This window comes from Sarcophilus harrisii, chromosome 3 (genome assembly GCF_902635505.1).
Source record: "Sarcophilus harrisii chromosome 3, mSarHar1.11, whole genome shotgun sequence".
NCBI lineage: Eukaryota > Metazoa > Chordata > Mammalia > Dasyuromorphia > Dasyuridae > Sarcophilus > Sarcophilus harrisii.
Window position 1 is genome coordinate 83,141,404 of NC_045428.1, and position 21,034 is coordinate 83,162,437.

The window sequence follows — 21,034 nt, forward strand, 5'->3', positions numbered from 1 at the left end:
ACCAAGGTCTCTGAATGTCATTTTACTCACTCAGAAAATGGGTATTTTAACAGTACCTGCCTCCAAATGTTTTTGTGAGCAAAGTGGGCCATGAACTCTATTTTTATCTGACTCCAAGCCCAGTACTAGTCCTCAATTTCATTATGATATACTAGTACTAACTAATGCTTTAAAGATAGTATAATAATGGAAGGTTCAGTCTGTTAGAGGGAAGGAGCAGAGAGAGAGGAGGGAAGAGGTCTTTATGATGTAAAGATAAAAAGCATCAATAGAAAAGAATTTTAAAAATAGACAGTTGGTAATCCCATTTCTATCACTAGAGATAAGTATATTAGTTAAGAAGTAAAAGAAGGCTGTATTTCTTTATAAAACACCAAAAATCAATCAGAAATAGAGTTGTCTCCTGCAAAGCAATGTGTTTGTAGAAAAATGTACAATAATAATTAGCAAATTTCCTATCAAAGTGTTGATCATCTGTCATATTTATGAGAACTATAGCAATGTTTATAAAACTGATTGTTTTTCCATGTCTAGGTAGATCTGAAGAGGAGTTCTGGGTCTAGTTTGTATTAAAAATCCATCCTTGTAATTTAACCGTTCTTTTAAATCATGGAAAGAGCAGCCTCCTCAATATCTGAAAGGAAAAAAAAAAGTTGTAAAGAATAAATATAAAAGAAAGAGTTCAAGGCCTTCCTTTGATTTATTTGGCATGCCAATAAATAGCTTAATGCATGTGTTACATATTCACAGATGAATGAATAATTTGTGAACTGAAAAGATCTTACCTTTTAGGAAATGATGATGATATTAAGCAATAGGGATACACCAAGGCTTAAAAGTCTTTGCATCATCTATTGGGATCTAAGAAAAAAAGGACATGTAACATTATTTGTTAATACTATAATTCTATTACATGGGGCAAAGTGTGGAGATAACTTTCAGGAGTTTGTTGGAAACTCCATTTTCATGGTACCATCTTCTTCCCCAAGATAGTGGTGGGTACCATAGAGGGGGAAGTATCATAGTGAAATAAATTGAGTTTTGGACTTGGAGACCATTTAAAATCTTCTCTCTGACAATTATTAGTTATGAAACCACTATTTATAAACAACTGGCAAGTCATTTAATCCCTGTAAGCCTTGATTTCCTCATCTAGAAAATGAAGATAATAAAAATTGCACTACTTGTCTCATAAGGATTGTTGGGATGTTCAAATGAGATAATTTACATGGACTGCCTTCAGTCTCTAAAATATCATAAAAATGTCAATTCTTTTCTATTCAGAATTTTAGCATTGATAAGTTAGGCATTGTAATGGAAACCCTGGATCACGGTGTCCTTTTTTACCTTATCTCCTGTCCTTATCCTTGACACTGAAGTAAAGAACATTGATATTCCTTCAAGTCAAGTCTGGTGAAGAACCAACTATGAGGAACCACTTTTTGTTGTTATTCAGTCATTTCAGTCCTATTTAGCTCTTTATGACCCCCTTTGGGGATTTCTTGGCAAAGATACTGGAAAAGCTTGCCAATCCTGGAATCAAATAATCCTTCCATTCACCTTAATGCCTTAATGGAGAGTAAGAATAATAGTGGATAGAATTCTGGGACTGTAATTATGCAGACCTTACTTCAAATATCAGATTCTTACTAGCTGTGAAATCCTGGGCAAGTCACTTAAATTTGCCTCATTTGTAAAATGAACTGGAGAAGAAAAATGGCAAACCAATCTCTAGCATCTTTGCCAAGAAAACTCCAATTGGTGTCAAAAGAATTATTCTGTAATAGGACATACCCGCTTCTGCAGATGTGTAATAAAACAGACTTTCTGAGTATAAGACGTTTATTTCTCACAAATACAACTGAACTTAACAATAAAAGTAGTTGAAGGAAGTTACTGAGGGCTGATTGGATGATGCTGTTGTTGAAGGTAAAACAAGAAAGCCTTAGCAACTTAATGAAGTTCAGGGACTGAGGCCATTCCCTTTTCCAATCCCTCTTAATTCTAACTCTTTCCTTTTATTAATTTTTTTCTTATTTATCCTGTGTATAATTTATTTGTATATATTTGTTTGTATGTTATCTCTTCTATTAGATTGTGAAGTCTCTGAAGTCAAGGGGCTATCTGTCTGTAGTCTTCTCTTATACCCCTAGCACTCAGCAGGGTCTGGCAGTACTAGATATTGAATAAATGTTGATTGATTCCTTGATTGCATAAAAAAGAATTAAGCACTTACTAAATGTCAAGTACTGTGTTAAACTCTGGGATTAAAGATATAAAACTTAAGTTCCTGCTTTCAAGGAGCTTACATTTCTTTTTATTTTTAATTTATTTTTGATACATATTGCTTTATCAATCATGTTGGGAGAGAAAAATCAGAGCAAAAAGGAAAAAGTATGGAAGAGAAAAAAAACCAGGAAAAAAAAGTGAACATAGCATGTACTGATTTACATCCAGTCTCCATAGTTCTTTCCCTGGATGCAGATGGCATTTTCCATCCAGAGTCTATTGGGATTGTCTTGGATCACTGAACTGCTGAGAATCACCAAGTCTTTTCATAGTTGATCATTGTACATTCTTGATGTTATTGTGTGCAATGTATTCCTGGTTCTACTTGCTTCGCTCAACATCAGTTCATGTAAATCTTTCCAGGCCTTTCTAAAATCAGCTTGTTCATTTTTTGTAGAACAAAAATATCCCAATATTTTCATATACCATAACTTATTCAGCTATTCCCCAATAGATGGGCATCTACTCATTTTCCAATTCTTTGCCACCACAAAAAAAGCTGCAACAAACATTTTTGCACAAATGGATTATTTTGAAGGAGGAGGGAAACTGTTTCCTTTACTGAAGCTGTGTTCCCTTTAAGATTATCACTAAACTGTATTCCCTTTAAAATTAAATTGTGTCCCCTTTTTGATCTGAGAGATCAGGATCTCCCAGGCTCCAAGGAGTCTAGAGAGAAGGCCTATCTTCCCTGAGTGAGAGAAACAACACTATTCAAGGGCAAATCAACTCCCATTGATCTTTTTGAAATTCTAAATTCTCATTCAGTTGAGAAATCCTGGTCTGATCAGCTCAGGCTGTCCCAGTCCCCCACCAAGATACCTATATAACAGGTTCCCTTAAACTCATTCCTTGCAAAAAGGCCCAGGAAATTTGCTAGGACCCTGCCTGCTGATTCTCTCTGTGTAAAATTCCATTTTCCAATAGAACTCTGCCACTATAGAAGTCAGTCTCTTGACAAACTAGTTTCTATCCAACAATAAAATTTCATTTTTGGAATTAATAATTTGGGAATAAGTGAATTCTTTCACTTTAAACCTGCAGCGCGCAATCGAGAGGGGATTTTAACAACTCTTATTGCCACTAACCTCATCACCACTGGGAAATGAGGGGATACAAACCTCATCAGTTTTCCCTCCTTTATGATTTCCTTGAGATGCAGACCTAGTAGTGGTACTGCTGGATCAAAAGGTATGTATAATTTTAGCACTTCTTGGGCATAGTTCCAGATAGCTCTCTATAATGGGCCAGAACTATAATGGGGAGAAATATACTTGAAGCAAGGATTCTTACAAGGTGCTAACTCAGTGGAATTGGTAAGACAATGGTTATCTAGTTTAGCATGGTGATTAATAGTTCTCTAGTTCAGTATGATTGATTTAATATTACAACAAATAATGCTTCCCTAGTTGTATAATGATTGGCTTATACTCAGTATGATGAATGGATTTAATTGTACTAGAGTATTTAAGAAATCAGAGTCAGATCTAGAGAGAGACAGACCTAGAGATAGAGAAGACAGAGGACTGGAGGCTAAAGGCCTTGAAGAGACTTGAAGACAGAGACCCTTGTGGTGGCTGGCCTGTCCTCCTTCACTTCTCCATTAAGATCAAGGCCCATATGAAGGTCATCCAGAAAGCTAGCCCTCGTCCAGGCAAAGGAGACAGATTGTGAAGGAGATAATAAAGACTTTGGACTTTATTTCTGACTATTCTCATGGTGATTATTCTGCTGGGATCAAGGCTGGTCCGAAGGCCCTCCAGAAAGCTAGCCAGAACATTACAGCTCTCTACCAACAATGCATTAGTATCCCAGTTTCCCCACATCCCCTTTAACATTTATCATTATCTTTTCCTGTCATCTTTAGTCAATCTAAGATGTATGAGATAGTACTTCAGAGTTGTTTTAATTTGCATTTCTCTAATCAATAGTGATTTAGGACATTTTCTTATGTGACTATAGATGGCTTTAATTTTGTCATCTGAAAATTGTTCATATTCTTTGATCATTTATCAGTTGGGGAATGACTTGTATTCTTATAAATTTGACACAATTCTTTATATATTTTAAATATGAGACCTTTATTAGAAACACTGTAAAGATTTCCCCCCCAGCTTTATACTTCCCTTTTAATCTTGTTTCTTCTATTGATTTTGTTTGTGCAAAACCTTTTTAATTTAATGTAATCAAAATTGTCCATTTTGCTTTTCATAATGCTCTCTAGTTCTTCCTTAGTCATAAATTCCTCCTTTTTCCAGAGATCTGATAGGTAAGCTATCCCTTGCTCTCCTAATTTGTTTATGGTATCATCCTTTATGCTCAAATCATGTATCCATTTTGACCTTATTTTGATAGGGGGTGTGAGATGTAGGTCTATGCCGAGTTTCTGACATATTATTTTCCAATTTTCCCAGAAATTTTTGTCAAATACTGAGTTCTTATTCCAGCAGCTGGAGTTTGTGGATTTATCAAATACTAGATTATCATAGTCATTGATTATTGTGTCATGTATCTCTGATCTACCACTCTATTTCTTGAGCTTACATTTCTAATAGGCAAGAAATGGTGGGGTGAATGATACAGTGTATAGCATGCCTGTCTTGGAATTAGGAAGACTCATCTTCATGAATTGAAATCTGGCCTCAAATACTTACTAGCTGTGTGACTCTGGGCAAATCATTTACCACTGTTTCCTCAGTTTTCTCATTGGTAAAATGCAGTGGAGAAGGAAATGGTGAATCACTTCATTATCTTGATGAAGACTTAACAATAACAAAAATCGTGTCTAGGGAAGGGTGTTTTGGTCTAAGAAGTCAAAGGAATAGTGAATGGAACAATAGTCTATTGACACACCCTTTCCAGAGGATGCAAGAAGTACATACAACTATGGGTCAAGGGTAAAAACGAGGTCACACTATTCCAAGAAGTTTAGGGGACTTTGTTTTTTGTTTTTTTATTAATTAAATATAAATATGTAAATAATTTTTTGAGCTCCTCCAAGTCATGGTATGTGCAGACAAGTAATGGAGATATAGATATCTATAAAAGGGTCAAGTACTCAATGACATTATCTACCAGAAAATTCTCCTTTAGTTATACTCTCTTTATTCCAGTGATTCTAAACTCCTTAAACTCCACTGCCTGATCCTTTATTCCCATTTCCCTTCATAGTAGCCATAATAGCCCTAGCAAGCCCCAACTTACTGCCCCCCACCTCATTTTACTCTAAAGATACCTATCTCTTCCTTTGTGTTTTCTAGAATATCTGCCTCATAGACCCTAGCTTCTTAGATTGTAGTTTCTGACTCCAAATGACTTTTTTTTTTTTTTTAAAACTAAATATGGGGGTCATGAAATTATCATTTTTAATTAGTAAATGTTTGATTTGTGTATCTTTTATGTATCTATATCCTTAGGATCACATAAAAACTTCTTGGGCAAAAAGGCATTGTGAGTGGAAAAAAAATTCAAGAAGTTCTGCTATACACAATAAACTTGCTTTCTGTAGAGGGCTGAACCTCTGATAAGGTGTATTTCAATCAGACAGCAGAGCACTTAAGGCTAATTACCTATTTGCTGTGAGATAATGGGTCTATTAGCATATACTTAGATGATGTGGTAATGTGATGGCTCTCCTCAGGATTGGTGCTTGCTGAATGTATGGTGCTGAGGTAATTGTAGGCAAGGATTGGAGGGCTGAGGGAGAGAGGTAAGAGTCACTTGGCTGGAGGACAAGGAGGAGAGAGGTTGGAGACTCCAGACTCCAGAGTCCAGGATTCATCTTTGGCGAGCCTCATGGCAATTTGCCTGCCTCCTTCACTTCTCCCTCTAAAGATCAAGGACTTTGATTGATCCGGACTCTGACTGATCCTGAGGCCCTTCAGAGAATTAGCCTGGACCTTATAGCTTTCATCTTAAATCTTTTCCTTTCCCATTTCTTTCATCTTTATTGAACCTCACTGAGACCTTTTTCTCTCCTGATCACACATCCTTCCTGGCTGCCTTTTCTAGCAATGGCTGTACTATTGTTCATTCCTCTGGGGAAGATGAGGGAACTGGAATAACTACTCTTTGCCTCCAAGTTCTCCTTCCGACCACTATCCCTGGTAGGTTTCCCTTTTTGAGATACATATCTATCACTTAATCAGAAACTTCATAGCTATTGTCTATTGTCCTCCCAAGGCAGAACTAAGGACTTTCCTTAATAAATTCAGTGTCTGGCTCTTGTCTTTCTCTTCTTCTCAACTCCTGCCCTCATAGGAGGAAACTTCAACATATCTATCAATGCTCTCTCAGGCCCTCTGACCTTAGTTTTTCAATTTATTGATTTCACATGTCCTACTTTTCACATGTTCTATCCACTGTGGCCACACACAGAGATAGTTATACCTTGATTTCTCCATCATCCACAAATACTTTACTTGCATGTTGATGAACTCTGAAATTTGCTTATCTGACAGTCTATTGACATTCCACCCCTTCTTCTGCCTTGCAACTCTAACCCCTGTTCTTTATCATGATTTCCAATCCTGTAACCTCTCAGTTCTCTTTTAGGTCATCACCCTAGCCACCTTTCTTCATTCCTTATATTGACTGCGTGGCAAACTAGTTCACCATGTTTTCTTCTCTTGAGTCCTTTGCCCCCTTATCCTGTTTCTAATTTTACCCTACTAAGCCTTAATGTTATATCACTGCCAACATCTGCTGCTGTCACTCCTGTACACATATCGATTCAGCTCATTGATAGAGAAAATAAAGAAATTATGCTGACTAGATCTACTACAAATTTATGTCACATTACTTCTGGGCCCTTACTGTTGCTAGGCAATCCTAATATATCTCCCTAATTAACTCACTATCCCACTCATCACTAACATAGAAAAGAGACATGGAAAGATTTATATGGACTAATATACAGGAACAAGTGAGTAGAACTATAAGAATAATTTATCCTATCAACATCAATATTCTAAAAATGAACAATTTTGAAGACATATAAGCTGATGAAAAATGGAATGAATAAGACCAGGAGAATAATTTACACAACAACAATATACTACACAAGCTCTAAAAACTGATCTGTGAATGACAAGCTTCCAGAAGATCTGTGATGAAGTCTCCTAGTCAACTCCTGACAGAGGGGCAATAGATTCAAGGTACAGAATAAAAAACATGTTTTGAATACAATGAGAAAATTTGTTTTGCTTGACTATGCCTATTTGTTGCAAGGAATAGGGGTGGGAGGGAAAGAAAATAGATTTCTGTTAATAAAGCAAAATTTATTTAAAAGAAAGCTCAAATCCTACCTTCTCTAGGAGGTCTTTTTTTTTTCTTTTCTTTTTTCATTGTTATATTATTTAAAATTTTTAAAAAATTAAAGCTTTTTATTTTCAGAATATATGCATGGATAATTTTCAACCTTCATCTCTGCAAAACCTTGTGTTTCAAAATTTTTCTCTCCCTTTCCACCAGCCCTCTCCCCTAGATTGCAAGTAATCCAATATATGTTAAACATGTACAATTCTTCTATACATATTTCTACAAATATCATGCTGCACAAGAAAAATCTGATCAAAAAAGGAAAAAAATGAGAGAGAAAACAAAATGCAAGCAAACAACAACAACAAAAAAAAGTGAAAATACTGCATTGTGATCCGCACTTAGTTCCCACAGTTCTCTCTCTGGGGGCAGATGGCTTTCTTCATCACAAAACCATTGGTAGGCGATCTTTTTTATCCAATCCCTGATTCCCTTACCCAGTACATCTTCTTTTTGAGATTATTCTGTATAATCATGCACATATGTATAAAAACAAGGATCCTTTATAAATTTAACATATCAACTAGTTATATAAGATCCATTTACAGGGAAAAGATCTGTGAAAAGCTTAAGCCAAGTCTAGAATCTGTAGTAGAGGTCGTCATTTTTGAGATTGTAAATTAGGATTAGTATTTCTTTGTGTGTTTTGATTAGAGCTTCCATGGGCCATAATTTAAATTTTCATCCCCTTGGAATGTAAAGACTTAAAAAAAAATAGTACTAGGACTAATAAGCCAAACACCCACATTTAATTATATATTCTAATTATGTATCCAAATCCAGAGATTGTCCAAACATGTTAAAATATTATTCTTGGTTTTCTTTTAAGTACCCACTGTGACTCATGTATCCTGAGGATCACAAGATCATAGTGCATATCATATGGTCCATATATTCTGGGTTGGCTTATTGCATCACCACTCATAAACTGCTATGGTCAGATTTCATCAGATTGTGTAGGAAGAAAAATATATGGCCCTGACATGTGGTGGTTCTAGAACAGCCTGTAAGCCATCTTTCAGGGCTGAGAAGACATTTCTCACAGCCAAGAGAAGTTTAAGCCTGTGGGCTGCTGACACTGCTGATCAAGCTCTGCTTGGATAGTTATAGTATTTGGCTATGGAGCAGGCAAGCTAGACTTGAGTGTCATGGCAAACTTTAGTGCCGCGTGCAGCATGTATTTAATTTGGTTGATGGGCATGAAATGGGATCTACTCAAGTTTTCTGATCCCTTTTGCAGGATCCTTTCTACAGATAGAAGAGACAAATAAGGGATGGAAAACTGTTCATTCTGCTATCATTCCCCAATGGTTTTGAATCTACAAATATAGAATCAGGGAGAAAAAATGTGGATTTGGGGTATTGAGCTGTCTTGAAGCTGTGATTGGCCATAGTGATAGCAATAATTGCATAAATCTAGTGCCTGACAATATCAGATACTTAATAAATATTTGTTGATTGTTGATACAATCTAAATAAAAAAACTCCAATAAAAAGCTAAGAATAAGTTAGAAAGCTGTATTCTATTTAAATCTTTTGATGGAAATAGGTAGTCAAGACCAGATCAGAGAGAATAGGAGGGAGCCAGAGGAGAATGTAATGATATGATAAGGGTAAAACTAATTTATCAGATGAAGTTTCCATTTATGAGAGGGGAGAGGAACAAGCATTTATTAAGTGCTATGTGCTAGGATCTGTGCTAAGTTCATTAAAAGTAAAATGTCAATAAACAAGAGATGAAGATCACAATATAAAATGGATAATTTTGATTATATAAATAAAACCAATGTAACCAAGATCAGAAGGAAAGCAGAAAATTGGGAAAAAATTTTATAAACATTTTTGTCAGATAAAGGTCTCCTATCTCAAATACATAAAGAACTTTGCTGTATCTATAAGAATGCAAATCATTCCTCCCTTGATAAGTGCTCAAAGGATATGAACAGGTAGTTTTCCAAAGAAGAAATCAAAACAATTCATAGTCATTTGTAAAGATACTTTAAATCATTATTATGGAAAAGCAAATTAAAACAACCTTGAGATAACATTTTATACTTATCAGATTGGCTAAAATGATTGAAAGAGAAAGCAACACATGTTAGAGGGGATGTGGAAAAATTAATTAGAGCTAATTAACTGTTGGTAGAATTGTTAACTGCTCTAACCATTTGGGGAGAGCAATCTGGAATTATACCCAAAGAGATATTAAACTACCTATGTAGTTTGACCCAGCCATATCACTACTTGATATATTCCAAAAATGATTAGGAAAAAAGAAAAATAATCTATATGTTCTAAAATATTTATAGCAGCTCTCTTTATGATGAGAAAGAACTGGAAATTTCAGGGATGGCAGGGAAATGATTAAACAAATTATGGTATATGATCACGATGGAATACTACTATGCTATAAGAAATGATGAGCTCGTTGATTTTAGGAAAAAAACATGGACAGACTGCACAGAATAATTGAGTGAAATGAGCGGAACCAAGAAAACATTGTATATAACAATATTGGATAGTTATAGAATTTGGCTGTGGAGCCTTTTGTTATAAGCATTATTGTTTTAAGAACAACTTTGAGTAAATCATTTTGACTAACAAATCCTCAAACTAATTACAAAAGACATATGAAGGAAGATGCTTTCTTCATCCAGAGAAAAAAATGATAAATAGAAATAAATATAGAATGATTTTACATATTTATATGCATGTGTGTGTAGAAGGGTGAAACTAACCCATGGAAGTAAAATGGGGATCAAGCTAGAGGTACTTAAATTTTCTTAAAAAAAAATTAGAACTGCTTAAAATTACTACTAAGTAAATTTATTTAGAATCATACTTGGCACCACTGACTACATGCCTTCTTATGTTTATGAATTATGTACAGCTCTTTTAAGAGAGTTTGACTTTTGTTGAGAAAGCAATTTAATGGGAAAGAATGGTAACTTTATTTGGTTATTCACATCAATGGGAAATTATTAGAGTGCATGAGGAAAATGCTGAATTTGTAGTTGGAAACTCAGTCCAAATACTGATCTATTATTTTCTATCCATGTCCCATTGGGCAAATCCCTTTTCCCTTCAACCTGTTTCCTAATCTATTAAGTAATTAAAGTAAGACTAAATGACTTCTGAAGTCCTTTCCAATCTAAATTCTATAATCTTTGATGCTATAAAGACTAGCAGCTTGTGCTATGAAGTCATTATCTAGGTACAATTTCCAACAGGTAATAGTTTACATGAATTGGAGCTTTTCCTCCACTGGAGGGAAAGGAATATATACAGTTATGGTTCCTACAAGTGCCACTGATCCAGCTCCTGGGATAGTTGTCAGGTACTTACAGGACAGATAAAACCTCACTAAAACCTTAATGCACACCACAGAAGTGGATTTTTTTAATTCTGGAAAATAAGAAGCTGGTAGATTCTCTTTGCTGATATGTTTATTTTGGGTTTTTCCTTCTACCTACGCACAATAAGATTTGAGGAAACACACAAGTAAGCAGTACTGGTTAAGAATAAAAGCAGAATAAAGCCCATTAAAAGGAAGAGAGGAATGGATTTTGCCAGGAATCATCTGAGATGAGCTAATTACTATAGTTGGTCATTGAAGGTAGCTCTAAGTTTCCTGGCAGCTAAGGCAAAAAGGGAAACAATGAGGTACCACAGCTCTTTTGTCTAACAAAAGAAAGTAAACAAATTTGTCACTAAAGACTTTTTTTCCTCCCTTGGTTGAGTACTAAATCAGTTTTGACATTTACTAGCTGTATGGCCCTGGACTGGTTATTTAATTCTCTGAAGTTCATTTTCTTCTGTAAAATGGTGATGATTTTAGAAAATGATGATAGTAGTAGTTTCTTTACCTGTATCAAAGGGTTATCTAAGGTTACTTTGTAAGTCCCAAAGCATTGTATAAGTGTGATCTCATTATCTGTAACATACATCCTTATATAAAGAATTCTGACTAATAGTGCACATTATTAATAAATCATAGTCTTACAGTTGGAAGAGACCTCAGAGCTCATCTAATTTTTATTGGAATAAAGACTGTGCTTGTAGATCTCCTTGAAGGGATCCCTCAGACTTGATGAAAAGATTTTTAATTAAAGGCGAACCCATGACCTCCTGAGGCAGCCCATTTTACTTTTTAATAGTTCCAATAACTAGACAGTTTTTTCTTACATTGAACCAAAATTATGTCTCTGTTACTTCTACTCATTGTTTCTAAATCTTCCATCAGGAGCCAAGAAAAATAAATTTGTAGCAAATTTAATCCTTCTAAGTGGCAGCTTTAAATACTAAGACACAGCTCTGATGTGCCCTCTAAGTCTATTCTTCAGGATAAACATCCTAGTTTTCTTTAATGGATTCTCCTACAGCCCATCATGTTCTTCGCCTGCTCTGGAAATGATCTGCTCACCAATAGCCTCTATAAAAGGTGACATCTAGAATTGAACATAATGCTGAAGATATAGGCTGATTAAAGTACTCTCTACCAGAACAATCACCTCCCTAGTTCTTCCATACTATATCTTCTTTTTGTGTAGTTTGTTTTTTTTTGTAAACTATATCACACTATTGATTCCTAATGAGCTTGCAATCTACAGAGATAAACTATTTACCTGTATTGCCTTCCTTATCTTGTACTGGTGAATTTGACTTTTTTTAAACCCAAGTGAACGACTTTACATTTTATTATGTCATTATGTAATTATAATGTCACTGATGTCATCAGTGCAGGAAATGGTTGATGTAGAAATTTCTTATTCCAATGTTGATTAGAAAAGTCTATAACTTATAATCTTAAAGTTTCTTAGACCCCTGAGGCATTAAGTGACTTTCCCATTGTCACACAATTTGTATGTGTGGGTCTGCACACAAGTCTGCAATTTGAATCTTAAGTTTTTCTCACTCTTAAGGGCCTGTACTCTACTACTCCATATTGCCTATTTATCCATATTAATTGCCATCTTATTAGATATAATGTAATATCTAGCCTACAATCTTTTTGGGTAATGATTCTGCCACGTATTTAGCTATTTCTCAGTTTTGTATCTTCTGAAAATTTGATAAACAAGCCATTTATGCTTTTATCAAAAATCATGGATAACAATGTTGAACAACTTAGAGCCAAGTCAGAACCCCAGAGGCATTATACTAGATATATTCCATTGTTGAACCATTAATGTGTCTTCTAATTAAGTCAAGTCATTCAACCAGTTGGAAATCCATCTATTTTATCTGACCCACATCTCTGTTTTTTTTTTTTCCACAAGAATAGGATGACAGACTTTGTTAAATAGTTTGCTAAAATCTAGGTGAACTCTGTAATACTTTCTTGACACACTAGTGTTTTCTCTATATAAAGGAAATTAGGTTAGCCTGGAATGACAAAGTTCTTCATGAAATATCCTGGTTCTTTGTGGTTACTACTTTCTTTTCAGATATTCACTAGCTATTCCTTTAGTAATATATTATAGAATCTTGCCAATAATTGAATCAGCCTTTAAAGCCTATAATTTCCAGACTCCTTTCTCTTTCCTTTTTTTTGGAAGAAATTTGTCCTTCTCTTATTCTGCAACACCTTTCTCACAATCCATGATTATTCAAAATTCACTAATAGTGGCTGAATAATCATTACATCTTAGTATTTTCTTAATACACAAGGATCACCTGGGTTAGTGATTTGAATTTAAGAGCAGCTACATGTTTTCTTCCTATTTCCTTATTTATCTTGAGTTTTAGCTCCCTTATAAACCATTTTTCCCCTTTCCAAGACAGAAATAGAGGTGAGTATAAGTCTTGTTCTTTCCCTATGTTGAGTTTTCACCAGCTCATTCATTCTGATCAATGAGTGGTTCTATCCTTCTTTTAGTATTTCTTTATTTTTTTTTTTTAAGTAAGTGAAACAATAACAATAAACCAAACTCTTTCAAGTAGTCTATTCAAGTCCTCAAGTTCTATAAAAATTATGGAGCACATTTCTGGTATCAATCCCTTATAAGGGTAAATATATAGCATGAAAACATAATTCAGTATTGCATCATATGAAATGACAAATATGAGGAATTCAAAGAACATAGTAAATGTTTATGGTAAACATGATAATGGTTCTAATAAAATCAGAACCAGAAAAAGAGCATACAGAATCCTGCTATCTGTTGTCTATAGACCCCCCAGGTCACTTTTCCTCCTTCCTCAATGAGTTTGCTACATGGCTCACGATTTTTCTCTCCTCCCCATCTCTTGCTACTGAACTTTAGCATAAATACTTACTCTTTTTCAAACACCATAGCACTCAGTTCCTCAATTTCTTCAATTCTCATGGCTTATACCTCTACCCTTCTATAGCTACACACAAAAATGGTCAAATCCTTGATATTGCCATCATCTACAAAATGTATCACCTCCTTTTAAATTCCGAAATCTCCTTATTTGACCATAATTAATTGACTTTTCACCTTTTCCTCTGCCCTGCCTTACCAAACCCTACTCTTTGTCTATACTGTGATCTCCAGTTCCTTGATACTTCAATTCTCCCCCAGGACATTTCCCCTGCACTAACCACTCTTCATTTCCCCCTATCTTGACCCCTTGCTGAATCAATTTAATTCTATACTGTTCTCTTAAATCCCTAGTCCCCTTACCATTTCACCAATTGTACTCTATTAGGCCTCAGTCTTGGATCAATCCCACCATTTGCTGCCTTTGCTCTTATACATGTATTGCTGAACAAAAGTGAAGAAAATCACGTAACTATTGTGACTGAGTCCATCACAAATTTGTTACACAATCTCACCGCTAATAGGTAATACTACTATACCTTTGATCGATTCACTGTTGTACTCTCCACAGCTCTTCCAAATCTTTTCATCCCTCTTCACATTTTTCATGGCTTTTTTTCCCTCTCCTCTCTCAGATAAGAGATTTGCCCCAAGTTGAAGCCATTTGCCCTCTTTTCTTCTTTTCCCCTCTTCCTTAATTCACATCATTCATATGCCTTCTACCACTCTCTCCTTCACTTCTGTTTCACACGATGAAGTGACTTTACTCCTTACCAAACTAATCCCTCTACCTGCTCAAGCACTCCTCTTTCATCCCTTTTCCTTTAACAAATTTCTCTATCATTCCTGCAATTTTACTTATTTTCAATCTCTCCCCATCTGGCTTCTTCCCTGTTGCTTACAAACATGCCCCTGTCTCTCTCTCCAATTCTGTAAAAACCCTCACTTCATCCATCTTTTCTTGCTATCATTCTGTCTTCTCTGCTGCCCTTTGTAATTAAATTGCTTCAAGACACTTTTTACAATAGATGCCTTCATTTTCTCTCTTCTCTGTCTCTTCTTAATCCTTTATAATCTGGCTTCTGAATTTATCATTTCACTGAAAATACTCTATCCAAAGTTACTAATAATCTCTTAGCTGATAAATCCAATGACCTTGTCTCAATCCTCATTCTCCTCAACCTCTTTGCAGCCTTTGATGTTGGTCATTCTCTCCTCTGATATTCTCTTCTCTCTAGTTTTTATTGTCATCTCACAGTCTCTCTCTGTGTCTCTCTCTTTCCCTTCCCTCCTTCTCTCTCTTCTTCCTTCCTTCCCCCTCTCTCTCTCCTTCCTTCTCTCTCTCTCTCTCTCTTTCTCTTTCTCTCTCTCTCTTTCTCTCTCACTTCCTCCCTCCCCCCCTCCTCTTCCTCTTTTTTTCTCTTACCTCTCTGATTGCTCCTTGTCTGTGTCTTTTGCAGGATCTTTATCCAGATCATGCTCTTTTCACTCTATTCTACTTCACTTGGTGATCTCATCAGCTTCTATGGATTTAATTATCATCTCTATGCAGACAACTCTCAAATCTACCTATCCTGTTCCCATTTCCCTGCTGATCTTCATTCTCATATCTCCAATTGCCTTTCAGATATCTTGGACTGGGTGACCAGTAAACATCTTAAATTCAACTTGTCCAAAATGGAACTTATTATCTTTTCCCCTAACTCCTCTCCTACACTTTCCCAGCTCTTCAGGCTAACAACATGGGTTTCATCCTTAATTCTTCACTATCCCCTCAATAGGCTTCCAAAAGCCTATTGATTTCACCTTTGCAACATCTCTCAAATTTGTCCCATTCAGGTAGACACCTTTATCATCTCACACCTGGACTATTTCAGTAGTCTGATGATGGATCTGCTTGTCTTAAGTCTCTCCCTGTTCTAATCCATCCTCCATTCAGCCATCAAAGATGTTTCCTAAAGCAGACGGACAATATCACTCCCCCATTCCATAAACTCTAGTGTCTTCCTATAGCCTCCAGGACCAAGTATAAAATGCTCTTTGGCTTTCAAAGCTCTTCCTATCTTTCCAGTCCTTTTACAGCTTACTTCCTAATACATACTGTGATCCAGTGATACTAGGCTCCTGACTATTACTCTAAATAAGATATTTCCATCTCAGCTTTGGGCATTTTTTCTGGCTGTCCCCCATCCCTGTAATACCCTTCCTCTTCTTCCTCTTCATCTCTTCTTACTGGCTTCCTTTAAGTCTCAACTGAAATCCCACTTTTTATAGGAAATCTTTCCCAATTATAATTAACTCTTTCACATTGAGACCTTTCCCATTCCCAGGCTTTGATTCATTGTGGATTAGCATTAGAAATTAAATGAGAATTTTTTGATAGTTTTGTGGAAGCTGTAAATGAAAGCTGGTTGAAATGGAAGTTGGTTGAAGGCCAGAAGATGTCACAGAATAAACTTAGAAACTAAGAAATACATAAAATATATGTATAGCATGATATAATATCAGCCCAAATTTTAAAATAAGATACTGTAGATATCCTGTAAACAAAAATGAAAAAATTCAGACTTAATCTGTTATGAAGGGAGGACCAAAAAATTTTATGTGAATTTTCCAGATCACAGGGGCTCTTAATCCCTGGGATGTGGAAGGGATAATTGTATTTTTAATTCTATCGTCTTCCCTCTGTTGATTATTTCCAACGTATCCTGCATATAGCTCATTTGTATATATTTGTTTGCTTGTCTCCCTTATTAGATTGTGATGTCTTTGGAAGGCAAGGGCTATGTTTTGCTTCTTTGTATTAGTGCTTAGCACAGTGTCTAATATATAATAGATGCTTAATAGATGTTTATTGACATAAGAAATGCAATAATTTAAATGACAACATTAAAAGGAAGATGAATTCAGATGAAATGTAATAATCAATTTTGGTTACCAAGAACAGATGATTAAACACTCCTCAATGGAGATATGCTGAATTCTGCACATGCTGTCAGGAACATTTTTTTGGTTGATTTTACTTGTTTTTCTTTGATATAAGGAATATTCCAAATGTGAAAGAAGCAAAGTTATCATTCACCTGTAAAGTTTAAGAGCCTGATTTGTTTTCTCACCCATACAAATGGTCAACTGAATTCATCACAGAGTTGGGTAACAGTATGTAGAGGGAGCCCGTATTTTTTTCCTTAAAAAAGAACTTTGAGTTTTCTTAAGCTCTTGTGTATATAATTGAGAAAGACTTGGAGTGCTATGTCATTTTTTACATGACAGAGTTGGCTTTAGTATGAAAGACTTTTAGGGAAGGTTCTATTACCAAACCCCCTCATCCATAATAGAATCTAGGCACCATATGATTCTCTGTGGCCTTATTTCTATGAAATGGAATCATTATTCCCAGTAATACAAAAATATTCATACCAGCACTTTTTGTGGTAGCAGAGAACAGAAAATAAAATGGACAGTCATTGTGTTTGGAGTGTTGAACAAACTGGGATAGATGAATGTAACAGAATCCTAAGGTGCAGCAAGAAATGATTACAAGAAATTGAGAAAAACATACAAAGACTTGCATAAACAAATGCAGAGTGAACTAATAAGCAAGATAAGAACTTTGTACACAAGGACTACAGCATTGCAAGGAATACTCAAAGGAAGCTGAATCTTTATTAATTCTTTGCCTAATTTTGGCCCCAAGGAACAGACAACAAAATCTCCCTCCTCCTGGTGGGGTAGAGAATGTTGTATGTACTGTCAGGCATGGTTTATAGAAACCGTGTTTAATTGTTTGGTTTTAACTGTTTTTCTTTGTAAAAAGGAAAAGTTCAATGCATCAAGGGGGAGATTATATATCTGGGAACCATTGCAATGTAACAATAACTAACATCAATAGAACCACTCATTTTTAAATGGAAGGGCTGTACTAGATTATTTCTTAGGATCCTTTTACTTCTAATAATCTAGCATCTAACTTCTGCACCTACAAGGGTAAGATGAATTGGCTTTTTGAGATGGGGTTTCTTAAGATTATCCTCTTAAATGCTGGAAAATGCATATAAAATATGGTAATTTTCATTTCAGTTATAGGAATATTGAGCTGTTCCTTCTGATAGTAACTAACTAGTCATCAAATCCAAGTGATTTCTAAGATGGCTCCCAGAGATAATGTCAGAATCAAGAAAGTGTACTAAATATATACTCTCTCTCTATATATATTTATGCACTTGCCACATTCGATTTATATTGTATCTATTTATATACATGTTATATTTTCTGCTACTACATTATAGGATTCTTTCCCCAAAGTATAAATCTAAGAACATTTCTCTCCCTGTACCCATGTCCCCCTTTTCAATAAACTCTTTTACCTCCAAGTTAAGATATTAAACTCTTGTTTGGCATTTAAATCTCTTTACAACTTGACCCCTTACTTTACATATTTTACATACTTACATATTTGTGTATGTATCTTCCCTAGTACCTAGCACAGTATATTGTACAGAATAGGAAATAAGGGGTCAAGTTGTGAAGAGACTTAAATACCAAACAAGAATTTATATCATAACTTGGAGGTAAAAGAGAGCTATTGGAGTCTATTGAAGAAGGGGACTTCTGATGGAGGTGGGGAAGAAACGGTCTTAGATTTATGCTTAGGGAAAACCACTTTGTTGGCTTTGTGGTGTATGGATTGGAATGAGAAGCAAATTGAGGAAGAGAGAATAATTAGAAGGTTTTTGCAGTAGTTCAGGAGAGAAGTGATTGGGACTTAAAGGATGGTGACTGTGTGAATAGAGAAAAGGGAAATGCTTGAGAAATGTTATAAAGGAATTACAAGATTGGTTGCAGATTGAATATGTGGGTGAAGAAGATAAAGGAATTGAGTTTAACTCTGAGGTAGTGAATTTTGATGACTAAATGATTGTCCTTCAATCCTGTCTGCTCCTTATACCATATATTAGTTTAGAAAACTGAATCTTGCTAATTAAGGGAAAGGGAATAGACAAAGAGTTTTGACAAAATGTTCAATATACTGATTAGTGTATAATTTGGGGGAGATAAAGGATTTTCCTTGTCAAACACTTTGGTGTCCCACCTTGAGTGCACTTTGATTTTAGAGGTAATTAGGATTAAATGATTTGTTATGGCTGGATGCAAATTCACTAAACAATTCTGATAAGAGATCTTTCAGGGAGCTTTAAAAAAATTAACTATTTGATCATAAACATTTAGATAGGGCTACTGGATTCTGGTGAGGAAACTCACTGTAATCTACAAATATGGAAAGATTATTCCAAGAAATTATTCAAGAAAACTTTTCAGAATGATAAAAAAAATGACAATCTATAAATAGAAAGAGTTCATAGGACCCTGACATGGATTCAAGTGTTCTACATACAGTATCGTCAAGACATCACCTTTGTGATGTCATTGGTCCTCTTTGAGAAAGAAGTATGAACAACAAGAAGTTCCAATACTTCTACAAGGAATAAATCTAGCAAATTTTATGAAAACAGTAATGAAATATCAAGGGACATCAATGAGGATTATAGTAGATTTCTTAAGATTAGCAATGACTGGAGAAATAAGAAGATAACAGATACAGTATTTAAGATGTATTAGCACCAAACATATCTCTCCAACAAAATTTAGCTTGCCATGTGAAAACAAGAGGAAGACATTTGTGAAGCATTTAGATTTTAAAAACTCATAGACAACCATTTGCATATCAAAGGAATTTTGAAGAAAGGCCTTTTAGCCCCAAAGATAAGTACTTAATCTGATTCATACTTTTCAAATCAAGATTAAGCAATAATTAATTAAATGCAAAAACCATCAGGATATATTGACTAATTCATCAAAAATTTCAGAAACAGGAAAATGAAACTTTTTTTGATAAATAGGAAGGCAAGAATTAAAAAAATCTATGTAGTTAGTAGTAATGTATAGGAATTTAGTTTTAGTTAATAATAATAATGATAAATACAATAATGCAGAATAATAGAAGAAAATATAAATAATAGCAATGCTAATTGGACTAACATCTTAAATAAAATAAAAAAATTACAGAATGGATTAAAACCCAATAACATGTTATTTACATGAAAATATGTTTACTGAAAAAAAACTTACAAAAAACATTTAACTCTTGCGTTTAAACAGATTTACAGCTAAGGCAGTTTAATGTAGTGGCAGAAGGTTAATTTTGAAGTTAGAAGAGCTGAGTTTTAACTTCAGGCTGACACATACAGACCGAGTCTGGACAAGGCACCTAACCTCTCAATGGCCTTGCATCACAAAGATCTATGTAAATATAAAAAAGCAGAATTTTTATATACTACATTTATAAGTCATAGTTCAATAAAATTAGTAGTGGTTACTCAACCTTTCTTAGCTCCAGTGTTCTTATTAGTAAAATGTGGATAACAATAGCTCTTACTTCACAGGGATGCTGAGAATATCTAATGAAATGAAGGAATGTAAGATGTTTTGTAAGCCTTAAAGTAAGTTATTGTGATAAATAATAAAAATACAATGAGTAAAAAGGGGTAAACTCACTTGGAAACTAAAAAGTAATCTACTAAATAATGCCTGAAGGAGAGAGGAAATTATAGGTATAATAATAGAATATTAAAGATAATGATTCGATATTTTAAAATCTATGAAGGTAATCAAAACAATACTGCTACATGCCTGTATTAATAAGAGGAACTTAGCAAGAGAAATTTGCACTGGTATTAAAAGATGCTAAAAACAGATTGAGGAAATAGTGATTCATAGTGTTGAATGCCTATATTAATAAGAAAGAGAATCTTAGCAAGATAAGTGTGCACTAGAATTAAAAGATGTTAAATATAAATTATGGAAATAAAGGTAGAAAAGGAATAAAGAACTACATCAACAGAAAGCAGAGATAAAACCAACATGATGAAATTAATATAATTGAAGATAATAAAACAATTGAAATAACACAAGAGATGTTCTTTGATAAGGCCTACATGTGAACTGGAAAACAATCATCACATGTAATCTTTAAAAAAAGAGAGCCCAAGTTAAATTTTGAAATGAGACAGGGAAGGTCACAATGAGGACGAAAGAAGGGATGATTTATTTACAAAAATTAAATGCTAATTTTATATTTT

The 21,034-nt window shown here is 34.7% G+C and overlaps 1 protein-coding gene across 2 annotated transcripts in view; it reads right to left on the reverse strand.

Annotated features, from left to right (window-relative positions):
* Window positions 1–222: 222 nt before the first annotated feature.
* The window catches only part of LOC100929481 (aldehyde oxidase 2-like), a 111,705-nt gene continuing 90,893 nt past the window's right edge, over window positions 223–21,034 (reverse strand). The window contains exons 35-36 of one of the 2 annotated variants that reach the window (XM_031957217.1): window positions 786–861; window positions 223–634 (exon numbers count right to left, since the gene is read on the reverse strand). In XM_031957217.1, coding sequence (XP_031813077.1) covers window positions 808–861 — 54 coding nt within the window. In that variant the 3' untranslated portion in view covers window positions 223–634; window positions 786–807. Of the gene's footprint in view, window positions 635–785; window positions 862–21,034 lie in introns of those variants that run through there. The other variant, NM_001308994.1, reaches the window with a different exon arrangement.